This window comes from Sminthopsis crassicaudata, chromosome 1 (assembly GCF_048593235.1).
Source record: "Sminthopsis crassicaudata isolate SCR6 chromosome 1, ASM4859323v1, whole genome shotgun sequence".
Lineage (NCBI taxonomy): Eukaryota > Metazoa > Chordata > Mammalia > Dasyuromorphia > Dasyuridae > Sminthopsis > Sminthopsis crassicaudata.
In genome coordinates, this window is record NC_133617.1 from 696108971 (window position 1) to 696121963 (window position 12993).

At 37.5% G+C, this 12993-nt stretch overlaps 1 protein-coding gene across 2 annotated transcripts in view; it reads right to left on the reverse strand.

Moving 5' to 3' along the window:
• Positions 1–4605: 4605 nt before the first annotated feature.
• The window catches only part of RAB7A (RAB7A, member RAS oncogene family), a 53810-nt gene continuing 45422 nt past the window's right edge, over positions 4606–12993 (reverse strand). Inside the window, exons 1-5 of one of the 2 annotated variants that reach the window (XM_074283744.1) lie at positions 12054–12117; positions 11252–11409; positions 8824–9042; positions 7663–7791; positions 4606–5997 (exon numbers count right to left, since the gene is read on the reverse strand). In XM_074283744.1, the coding sequence (XP_074139845.1) occupies positions 5902–5997; positions 7663–7791; positions 8824–9042; positions 11252–11359 (552 nt within the window). In that variant the 5' untranslated portion in view covers positions 11360–11409; positions 12054–12117 and the 3' untranslated portion in view covers positions 4606–5901. Of the gene's footprint in view, positions 5998–7662; positions 7792–8823; positions 9043–11251; positions 11410–12053; positions 12118–12993 lie in introns of those variants that run through there. The other variant, XM_074283743.1, reaches the window with a different exon arrangement.

Below are 12993 nucleotides of genomic sequence, written 5' to 3' on the forward strand. Positions count from 1 at the left end.
GGTTTTTTGCACTCTTAGTATACACCCCTACACATTTTGTGTATGGTCCTTCGGCCCAGTTTTCTTTCATCATACATGTCCGATGTCACTTCTCGCAGACAAGTCATTATTGTCATTCCATAAGTATTTTTTATTTTTTCTGAGACAATGATGTTCTGAGTTACAGTTCCAAGTTAACTATGTAACTTTGGATAAGTCTGGTCTCACTACCCTCATCTGATGGCAAATGCAGCAATCACCCATTTCTTTGGTGCTGTAAACTTAGCTCACAATAATATTGTGGAGGAAGGTACCAGAAGCTCCAAAGATTATGATGACTCTAGATGACTCTAGCTAATGTCAGCAGGAAGAACGTTAATTTCAACCATGAAAGTTCTGAAGAAAACTACACTATATTTCCTCTCAAGGATGCTTTCTCTGCTCTGTTTTAGGTTGAACTAAAAAACTCCTTCCTGCCTTGATATTTCATTCAGTACTTAAAGATTCATATTTATAGTATACTTTAAGGTTGACAAATTATTTTTCTCACCATCATCTTGTGACTTAGGTAGTATAAAAACCATATGATTTAGCATTGAAATTATTCCCATTTTATAGATGAATAAACATCAAAAAGTTAATATGGCTAATGTCAGATGGATCTGAATTGAATCTAACTCCATGTCTAATGCTTTTTGTTATATAATGATGTCTCACGTTTACCATAAAAGCCCAATAGGAAAAATTTGAATGAATAACTCACAATCATAGCTTAGTCCTGGCCTACTGGCAAATTTAATAAATCACTCTTTCTTCTATTTATTTAGAAATATCCCCTTTCAGAAGATCTTAAACCTCAGTAAACTTGCAGGATAGCATCAACTCCAGAGCTGTAGGATAGAAAAATGGACCATGTCTAGAGGGCAGACTGAAGGAAGAACAAAAAGAACTGATAGTGTTTCATGTGCAGAAGAGAAAGTGTAAGGGTACTGTCAAAGCCATCTTGTAGGATCTAGAACAGAGTCTGTATTTTGAGGGGGCACAACTAGGACTAATATTTCCAAAAAGTTTTCCTTTCGACTCTGACCATCTGAGTAGTTCAATAATAATTCATGGTCCAAGAGTGTATGGCAGTAAGCATCCAGTGGTGGTGCTCAAGAAACTCAAAAAGAACAAATATTAAATGAGTGCCTGAAGGTAAAAAGCACTTCTTGGTCTCTCCAAGACACCTTCCCACTTTAAGGCTTTGACCTGCAGTTGTAATGTTTACAGGACTTCTGTTTTGGAAACACTGAGTTTTGGCATATTAATGCAATATTGTTCCCCCACACACACACACATATCCTTTTTGCTGGGTCTGTGATTTCCTGCATGTGGGGAGCTCAGGGTAAGGAGATTCCTTTAACAATGCAGATCAATGCCTTCTTGGCAGTACCTTCTCTCGAACTCTTTTAGACAGCCAGGGGCACTGGTTCACTTGGGGTGACAGAGCCACAGGTGTCTTCCAGAGATGAACAGAGTTGTCCTGAACCCCAGGCTGGCTCTATAAACATTATGGAACAGCATCTGTCTCTTGGAATATCACTGTTGTGTTGAAAATAATGAGTTCTGAGAAACACGGAAAGAATTATAAAATGATTCAGAATGAATGGAGGACCACAAGAATATATGTAATTGAAAACATAGAAAAGTAGCTGTATTCATCCTAATTGTAATGGCCAATCTCAGTCCTGGAAAAGAGATGGACAAATATACTTCCTCTTAATAGAAAAATTTGAGGATTATGGTCACAAAATGTTACATATCCTGTCATGTATTAAAGAACAATCCTTTTTTTCCCCTAAACACTTCTTGTTACAAAAGAAGGCCTATTGTGTAGTGATGGTGAGTAATGTTGGAAAAAGATTGTGACATAAAAGACGCCCCCAAAAATGTGACCTACATAGCCTAAAAGCCTGCTTTGTGCCAGTTGGATTAAGCTACATAACAACTCCTCCCATTTATATATACTACTTACTTGAGGTTTTCATGGGGGCACTTCCAGATTTGGTTTCTATTACAATGCTAAAAAGGGAGCCCAAAAGCTCAAGTCTTTCAAGTTCTCAGAGCTAACGGGGTCAAACTCCTTATAGCAGAAAAAATGAAAGGGAAGGAAATGAAATATTTAAAAGGAGAGGAATTTATGGGAAAGTGTTGAGAATACCTTAGCCGCCCTAAACGAGGCATTTCAAATAGAAACCACTCCATCTCTGAGGCCTTCTCCACTCTTGATCTTCAACCTACTTTTAGAAGAGCCCAACCCACCATCCTCTTTTCATTGCCTCTTTCTGAATTTCCTGTGATTTCTCTGCACAGGTTTCCTATACAAATACATACAAACACATTCAAAGCTCCTGCTATCCAGTTCCACTGCATTACTCTATGGTGGTCAAAGTTACTTATTGGTACATATAATATGCCTACTATTCACTTTGTATAACTGCTGTTCATGTCTTTCCAGAAATTCACCACAGGGAATGTCAGGTGACTTAGCACTTATTATTGAATATATGTAAATTCAAATCCCTCCTCAGACATTTCAGGAATTTCATGGTGATTTCTGTTTATAAACTTAAAAGTCAAACTGGCCCTGGCAGCTTCTTCCTTAGTCTTCCTACAGCAGGGTCGATGAAATTTTACAAGATGTGTTAGACTGTAACAAGAAGAGAATAAAATATTGTTTCATTTGGATTTATGCTCAATCATCTAGACCAACTCTCTTCTAGACTTACCATTCCTCAAACTAGTATTGTCTTTTATGAGTGAAAGGGCAGGCAGAGTAATAATGCTCCATGATACTGTTTCTGAAAAAGCAATGTCTTTTTTGGTGGGGGAAGGGAGGGGAGGAAAGGAGGGAAGGGAAGAGGAAAAAAGTTGAAAATCCAGTCCTCAGATATTAGTGATGAAAGAAAAGATATTGGCCATTTGAAGATTTCCAATAATCATCCAGAATTAAGAAGCTCAGGCCTAATTCCATATAATGCTTGTTAGGAAGAGTAGGGCAGAAAAATCAGTTTCCCTTTAACTGAACAACACTTAGCAAGAGGATTTATGGACTTCATTAAGAGATAAGATATGGGAAGTACTTAAAAAGTCTTCTTTTCCTTTCTAGCAACCAATGGTAGAACATAAACATATCAACAACCACATCCACTCATAACATAAACATGTAACTCATCAAAAACTTTCTAAAGAACAGAGCTATTTCATTAAAAGAAAGCATGTAGAGTACTGATGTACGGAACAACAGCACACAAGCAGGGTTCAGGAAGGTTATGTAACAGTTGTTCAGCTGCCAGTCTAAAGCAGGAAACCCTTACTATAAATAATTTAATGTAATCAAAGTTGTCCATTTGCATTAAAAGGGGTTTTGCACTAACAAAACCAGTGCAGCCATAATTAGAAAGAAGCAGAAAACTGAGAAAAAATTTTTATGTCTAAAGGTTCTGAGAAAGTCTCATTTTTAAAATATAGAGAATTAGGGGCAGCTAGGTGGTGCAGTGGATAGAGCACCAGCCTTGAATTCAGGAGGACCGGAGTTCAAATCTGATCTCAGACACTTTAACACTTCCTAGCTGTGTGACCCTGGGCAAGTCACTTAACCCCAGCCCCAGAAAAATAAATAAATAAATGAAATGAAATTGACTCAAATTCATAAGAATTCAAGTTATTATCCAATTGATAAGTAGTCAAAGGATATGAACAGACAATTTTCATCTAAAGAAATTAAAGCCAATTATGCTTATATGGAAAAAAAATGCTCGAAATCATTGATTAGAGAAATACAAGTTATGACAACTGGGAGGTACCATTTCACACCTCTCAGATTGGCTCAGATGACAGGAAAAGATAATGATAAATATTGGAGAGGATGTGGGAAAATGGGACATAAATACATTATTGGTGCAGTTGTGAACTGATCCAGTCATTCTGGAACTATGCCCAAAGGGCTATAAAACTGTGCATACCCTTTGATCTAAAGAGATCCTAAAAGAGAAACCCATGTGTGCAAAAATGTTTGCAGCATCCTTTTTTGTAGTGGGAAGGAACTGGAAATTGAGTGGTACCGCTCATTTGAAGAATAGCTGAATAAGTTATGGTATGTGAATGTTAGAAAATTAAAAAGGCCAAAACTCAAGGCAAGGCTAGTGAAAATTTCTCTTATTTTATTATTTGGGTGGTAGCAAATGATGAACCCAAGATTTGCCAGCAATGGGAGTAAGATCTACATATTTCATTATAAACCCATGAAGGCAAAGACAATCTGTGCTTAGAATAATCAGTATTTCAGCTTGAATCCTAACCACTAATAATATAATTTCCTATAATGTGCTATTCCCACATGAGCCTAAAAATAAGTTCACAAGTAACTTGTCTGTTTATTTAGTGGGCTGAAGGAGGAGAGATGAGAAGACTCCTTGTATGTTGAAGTGACTACAACTACTAACTGCAGAGACTCACAATCTCTTTGATTGTTAAGTTGCTCAGTAATTATCTGAAATGATTTTTATTAGCTACTTAGACCAGAGGTGGGAAAAGGGGATGGGGGTAGGGGGGAAATAAAGACAGGGAGAAACAAGACAGTAATTGTTCTTGTTAAATTTTATTGGCATCATGTTCATCTCTTTACAGAAGAACTCAGCCCACACCCTAGAATGTAGACCTCTGGAAAATAGGGAGAAGTGCTCCATGTAAGCAAGCTACAATGCAGGAACAGATACTAGGGAGGGGAGCTAAACTGTAAATTTCTCCATACCAAAGAAACAGTAATATGGGCAATACTGGGGCAGGAGAGGGAGGAGGAACAAGTTTTCTAGCCTAAGAATACCACAACCCAGAAAGGAGCGCCTTCTAGAACAAAGGTAAAATCACTAGAACAGATCTGTAGATTTTCCTTTTTTTTTTTTCCTTTTGTAGAATGATGATTCAGTGGGGGTTTTAAAATGTGGAGCAGGGAAAAAACAGAAAGAATTTTAAGACCTGCAAATAGTCTCCATTAATCCATTGCACACATCAATATATTACGCCAATCACCCTTTCAAAAATTTAGACACAGAAAGGTAACTAGATTAACCCTCCCCTTCCACCCTCCCCTCCCACCAAGGAGATGAAAAGCTTTTTGGCTCTTAAGTCTTCAATAAAAAGGCTTACATAATTCTTGCTTCTACTGTACAGAATACTGCCTCTAGCTGGACTTCAAAATTCTGTATTGCTAGCACTCTGCAATCCAGAACAAAGTTCTCCCCTCATCCTACATACCTGCATTACAGGACTTAAACACATAATCCAAGAATTTCTTACACTAATTTATACATTTTAATTGGTTGCATATATTAACATGTACTATAAGATTTTTCCTAAGAAGCATTACATAATAAATGGATACTGTAAAAAGATCTGATTAGTTAAAAGTAACAAGCATTAACAGATACATACAAAACTCCACCTAGTTAAACTGGGTGTGAGCTTGCAATGAACTATGGGTAACCAGCCTTCCCAGGTGCAGCCTTCACAAGGAGGAAGAAAAAAATGAGACAGTTTAAAAAACCAGGTAACTAATTATACACAGATTAACTGTCAACAGTTTTTCTCCATTGGACGAGTGGAAATGTTTCCAATGTCAAGCCCACATCAGAACTAACTCTCCACAAATGAAAGGTCCTGCTAGCATACAGAACAGCTGATGTGGAGGGGCTGACACCCATGGAGCTGTGTACAGAAATGGGATCATGTTTGCTCACGGCAGATTGGGGTGACATTTTTTGGCAGCTGGAAATGGGAGAATTGATTTCTTGTTTGTTGAATAGGAGAGGGGGCTTGTGTCTGAAGGCCTAAGTGTGATATTGGTTTGTGAAGGGCTCTGTGCTCTACCCCGCCACCTCTTCAGCAGCTGCAGCTTTCGGCAGAAGCTTTTGCTCGGTCATTCTTGTCCAGTTTGATGGGCTCAGGGAATTCGTTGTACAGTTCCACCTCTGTCTCCTGAACGGGACAAAGGACAAAAAAGATAATGTAGAAACATTCAAATAATAGTTATGGAAACCAATATGGGACATTTACTTTCTATTATTTTTTTCTGTGAAACTAGATTATGTGAATGCCTCCCAACATGTACATATGCACACTTAAGAATGAGTTGATGGGACAGCTAGGTAGTAGAGTAGATAGAGCACCAGCCCTGAAGTCAGGAGGACCTAAGTTCAAATCTGCCTTCAACATTTAATACTTCCTGCTGTGTGACCCTGGGTAAGTCACTTAACCCCAATTGCCTCAGCAAAACAAAGCAAAAAGAAAAAGAAAGAAAAAAGAATTCTAGTTGAGAAGCCAGGACAAATACCAAAAATTACACTGGAACTTCCCCAAGGAATTTGTATCCTACAAAAGTTCAAAACATATCGGATAATGATAATATATACATAGTAATAAAGGAGTTTCAGGAAAAGAGAGGGCACTGGACAGGAGTTCAAGAAAGGTCTTATGGAGGAGGTTTTTATACAACAGCTCAACTGTGGTTTCTATGGAAAACAAATTTTATGAGGTGGAAAAATTAAGGAAGGACAAAAGCTTTAGGTGCCAAGCCAAGGAGCTTCTTGTACTTGCTCTTGATCAAGAGTTCTTAACCTTAAAGTGTGTCATGGATCATTTTGGCAGACTGATAAAATCTCTCTACTTATCTGAATAATTTTTGTGTTTTTAAAAAATATACAATTTAATGCTTATTGTGCAACAAGAAAATGGTATTTACACACATGTATTGCATCTAGGTTATATTGTAACACATGTAAAATGTATGGGATTGCCTGTCATCGGGGGGAGGGAATAGAGGGAGGGGGGGATAATTTGGAAAAATGAATACAAGGGATAATATTATAAAATATATATATATATATTTTTTTATTATATATATATATATATATATTTTTTTTATTATATATATAATAAAAAATTATTAAAAAAATATATACAATTTAAGAACATGCTGAATTTCAGTTAGAGGTTAGTGAAAAGATGTAATTCTGTATTCACTTCCCTTGTTCACCCCCCCTCATCCAAATTCACAGACTTAAGAGGTTAAGAATCCTCTGAAGAGGCAATAGGAAGCCTTTAAAGATTTTTAAATACAGGGTGATAGGGCAGCTGTGCACCTTAGAAATATTAACTCAGCAGCTGTGTGGAGGATGGATAAAAGGGGGAGAAATGGAAGACAAGAAAATAAAAAGGTTAATTCAGTGAAACTGTTAAAGAGATGGAGAGTAGAAATAGATGTTGTAAGTGGAAAGAAGGATGAGACAACTATTTTTGACTTGGCTATTAATTAGTCATCTATGGGGCATGAGGGTTAAATGCTGTGAACCTGGGTGAAATGCTTGATATCCATATTTTACCAATGCAGGTCTTTATATGTAATAAGTGTTCCAATCAGATCAATTAGATCAAATAATGAGGTCAAAATTTGTACCATTATTACACTCTAGTAGCTGAAATATTCTGGCAATTCTGGCAAAAAGCAATCAAAGTAAAATAGTAAGACTTTCAAGGGATGCTAAATCCATCACCTTGTCCACAGAAAAGTCCTGGAATGCCAACCCTCAGGCAGATCAGTGGTTAGAGCCACTAGAGGGAGACACATCATTCCTTGAGACTCACCTGTTTAAGTGCATTTCGTGCAATGGTTTGGAAAGCCTGCTCCACATTGATGGCTTCCTTGGCACTGGTCTCAAAGTATGGGATATTATTTTTGCTGTAGCACCAGGCCTGTGCTCGTTTTGTGGCAACCTGTCAGAAATAGAGAAAAGGTAGTCTTCATCATAAATGGTTCTGAACTTTTATTTAAAAGTCCTCGTCTCATGTCATGCATATGTCCATGCAAAGAAGTGCAAAGTAAAGAAAGTGCACCCATCAAATCACTCATTTATGAAGACCAGTTTCAACTTTTAGAGCATTAATTACAGTTTTCTAAGGTATATGGGAGAGTGTTAGCAGTTCAAATAGGGTCTATGGCTTTAATAAGTTATACTATTTGTCATATGATACGGAATCAGGTTATATTAAGCTGTAAAAGATATTTTACACAGACCCAATGCCAACTGCTACCATTAACTAAGTTCATGCCCTTAGGGAGCTGAACAGGTCTGCAGTTTGTTTTTATTTCAGGCCCACCACTGGGCCTAAACTGCCAGAGTATCGTAAATCTCCAGAAGAGCCATAGTCTCTTGGCATGGCTTTGTGAGAAAGAAAGCTTCCTCTGGTTAAGAGTAGGAGGAGAGACCAAAAAATGAATGGAACTAGCCAAAAACAGAAAACACTTGTTGGTATTTTTACGAAGCCTATTTCCTTTTTATTTTTCCTGAACTGACTCTACTTTTGGACAGTTATCACCATTCTTGTAACATACAATTGGTAAGCAATTCCCATTTTAGGCTAATGGGAGACAGGGGAGTTATTTCCCTGATGTTTTAATGAACCAGCACCAAGAATGGGATCATGTCCAAGAATCTAACATTCATTAGTAAGTGTTCCTGTGTTTGCCTTACATATCATTTGAGAAGAAAAGACTGGCTCATCACTAGGCAGGTTGCTGCAAAAGCCCAGGTAAAGGGGAACCTTTCCTTTTAGCCCCGCCAGCCCATTCAAGAATAAAAAGCAAGACTCAAAGACCTTTCAGTGCTTTGAACATAACGCCCTTTTCCCAGGTCTTGTTGCCACAGGAGATTCCTCTAATCAACAGGTTTGCTATATAGATTTCACACTATATATTTTTAAAAGCTCAAAAATTGGGGCTTTTCCCATCTTCTGTATATTACTTACTTGTCTGTTTTCTAAGTCAATCTTGTTTCCCAATACAACAAAGGGGAAGTTTTCAGGATCCCTGGGACTGGCTTGGATAAGAAATTCATCTCTCCAACTGTCAAGAGTTTTGAATGTGTTAGGGGCAGTCACATCAAAGACCAGGACGCAGCAGTCTGCTCCTCTGTAGAAGGCCACGCCAAGGGACTGAAATCGTTCTTGCCCTGCTGTGTCCCAGATCTTTGGGAGACAAAGGATTATTCATCAGTCTAATGGGACTGGTACAGTACAAATAGCCAGGACACGAAAGGAAGGAAAACACAAAATGACCACCATTTTATTATTATTACAATCACCCAGTGGGGGGGAGGGGAAATCGATGCAGGCCCTGTGATCAAGAACTTTAAAAACTAGAAACATGGAGGTATAGCATTTGCATATGTAATGGCTCTGAGAGAGATTTTGGGAGGTAGAAGAGAAAACAGAATGGAAGCTAAAACAAAACCAAAAATTCTTGGAATATAAAACCCCAGTTCAAGTAGCTTGATCCTTAGCATGTATGTCAGCCAGCTAAAGCCTTAGAAAGGAAGCAACATCTATAGTTATAATAGAGAAGTCACTGTCCATCCCTAGCTCTTTTAGGTAAGGACAGCTAGTGAGCTGTCCTTTTACAGATGAAAAGACAAAACAGCTTTAAATATATATAAAGTCTGTAACTACAGTTTACCAGGCAAAAGCAACTGCTTATTTTTATGGAAGCCTATGGCTAGCCTCCTAGTTCTCTCCTCTACCCTTCTGGCACTATTTTACAATTCCAGAATGCCTATCAGAATTGAGTTCACACAAAGGGTATTTAACTTCTTATGCTGCTTGGTATACCACTATATATCACTTGGTATAAAATGGTTAGATGAAATTATGAAATTTTTCTATTCTTTCAGAACAATCATAATTCATAACTAAGAAATCAGTTACAGCTGTACCCATCTCTGGGAAGTACTTTGTACTACTTTAAGATTTTGGGAGAGGAATATCCAATTAATAATTTTGGTGAACAGAAAATGGGACTATAAAAAGGGATTTTAACTATTATTCTTTACTATCAGTCAGAAGGGATTTTGAATTAATAATGGAATGGCTTTTATTCATGGCTTTAACTTATGAACTGAGCTGTTTTATGTGTTTGTACAGCACAGAAGACTTAAATACAGTCCATTGTATCACCTTGCCAAATGCCTTTACCGTATAGCTACTAGATGCAATTATGCTGTAGACAAAAGAGTAGTTAACATGTTCTAGGGAGAGTTAGAAGACTTATAACATCAAGCTACAAATTAGAAGAAATTGGTTCATCACATATGACACATCTAGCTCATTACCACTAGCCAGGAACCATAGTAAACAACCAGTGATAGGATAAATAATAGATATGGAATATAGCTAACCCAATAATAATGAAGTGGGATAACTACAAGCAGGTAAAGCAGAAGAAGCTTTAAGAATTCAATATAAGAGTGTCAAGACCACCCACCCCCCTCTTGCTCACCTCCCCCAGCATAACATAAAAATGGCTATGGACTAGAATAAGGATAGATGTCTTAGTGAGAAAACAAAACCAAACAAAACAAACCTAGTAGCTCTATCCTGGCTTTTATAGTCATAGCTGCACACAAATAACATTCACTGTCATCTTTGGAAAACAATCATCCCATTAATGTAACATATTCTACTGGTCAGGAACAGATTATCTAATAGGTAAGGGAAGAAGAGATCAGGAGTGGAGAACTAGAAAGCTCCATGATCAAGGCTCATAGTGACTGGGTAAAGCTGGCATTACCAAGAACAAACCATTAAGATTTGATGTGAGGAGCATGAGGACAACCTAGATTCATTTCAAAACAAGAATTATGTAGAAGCATAGGTAACTTTCCAGGTAGGAAATAGATATCTTTCTAGATAGAAAAGAGAAATTTCAATAAAGCAAAGCACTTAGAATCAGCTTACAAAGTGATGGGAAATATCTAAAGTAGACTTTAGTAATTTTCAGGCTTTTTCTGTGAAGCTATTGCCCAGGGTTACAGAGCTAGTAAGTGTTACTGAGTGTTGAGTCTGAGGCTAGATTTGAACTCTGGTCCTCCTGACTCTAGGGCCACTGCTCCATCTAGTTGTCCCTTTTGGGCATTTTTGTAATCTAGCCTCATCATGGAGGATCAGATGTTAAGCTAGATCATTAGCAGAAATATGGAAGTAAATTCTGTATCTGGTATTCTAAGTATCAGAATTAAATCAGAAGACAGAAGAGCTGATGTAACTCAAGCTGTTTTTGGTCTCTTTTGGTACTGAGATCTGAAAAATCAAGAGGGATTGCTCTTCATTTGTATTGATCAAAGGCATGAGTAGGATAGGGAAAGGCATCACAAAAGATCAATAATATGTGAAGCTGCTTTACCTGCATTGTCACTAGTCTGTCATCCACCATCACTTCCTTCGTCAGAAAGTCTGCTCCTATTGTTGCTTTGTACTGATTACTGAATTTCTTGTTCACATACTGGTTCATGAGTGAGGTCTTACCCACCCTAAAAATGGAAGAAAAAGCATAAATAAGAGCTGACTTGTGAAGTGGGACAGAAAAGAAGCTACAGATTTGTACCTATAGGATACTCACACTATGCATTAAGCCCCTCCCACCCCACATTATTTTTTTTTTTCTTAAGTCAGAAAGTGTTCCTTAGAACCACTCAAGTGCCCAAATACTTGCACCTGCTCTTCAATAGCTATCCTAACCCTGACTCCAACCAACCTACAGGATATTTGGAACTTGTAGACATACTGTAAGTGACTCTTCTTAATGGTTAAATCTAGGTTAGGGAGGATACAACAACCAGAGTTCAATGTATTCTTCTCTATTCTAAAGGACGCATAAGCAAAGACGCTGCTATTACAAAAATACCAATTCAGTTCTAAAAAGTTTTCCAAGTAAGTGACTCTCATATTCAGATTACTGAAGTTGTACTACTGTCTGAGAACTGGCTCCTATAGCATGTCAGAGTTGTGTTATTATAAAACTTAATCTATAGAGGGAGAGGAAAAAATATCAATAAATAATCTTTTAATAAGAACTGAATACCATTCAAAGGCCCTGTGAATGGGAAGGAGGAAGGAAAGAAAAAAAATGCATAAAAGAGTGTCTAGTCTGCTCAGGGAGCTCAGATTTCACTAGGGAAGAAAATATGTACATATCTAAATTATGCAAAATTAAAAAAAAAAAAAAAAAAAAAAAAAAAAAAAAAAAAAAAAAAGGAAAATATTAGATGCCTGGAATTTGAAGAAGGTCTATGAAGTAAAAAGGATGAGAGTAGTAGACTAGGGGCAGCCAAGAGGTGGAAAGCATGTCATGTATCAGGAAAGGGACCTTTTGTGAAGAGGACCTTTTTGTAATAGACAGACAGACTGGAAACCAGGTTGTTGAGAGCTTTCAAAGCTAAACAGCAGTTTGTTTTCAATCTTGGGGGCAAAAAGAATCTGCTGGTATCAGATATGTCAAATCTGTGTTTAAGAAAACTATGTCTGGCAGTTATGTAGAAAATGGAGAGGGATAAGTAGGAGAAAGAGATGGATGTAGAAATGGCTGGGTGTGACAGCTGAATGGATATGATATTGGGTGTGAGGGAGAGGGAGGAAAGAAGGAAACTGCAGAGATGACCAGCCTGGAGGACTGGAAGGATGAGGATATTTGGGGGGAGAGGGGAAGGAATAGGAAAGCTAGGATTTTTGAGTGGGTAAGTAAGAGAAGAATACTACAAATAGTTGTGGCATAGAAATTTGGGTTTGAATGTTCAATAGGCAGTCTGGTGATATAGGACAGAAGCTCAGGAGTCCATTTGCATGGATATTTAAGCTTATAGGAGCCAGATGAAGTCACTGAAAGAAATAAGAATTTGCAAATAGATTTGGGAAACCTAAGAATACTAATTCTCAAACAATTCTCATTCTCAGACAATTACTATTTATTCATAAAGAGTTAAGCTATTATTACTTTTGATGGAGAAAGCCACCTGTATCCAGAGAGAGGACTACTGGACTGAATGTGAATCACACAGTGTTTTCATCTTTTTTGTTGTTTCCTTGCTTTTCCTTCTGTCTCATTTTCCCCCTTTTGATCGGATTTTTCTTATGCAGTATGATAAATGT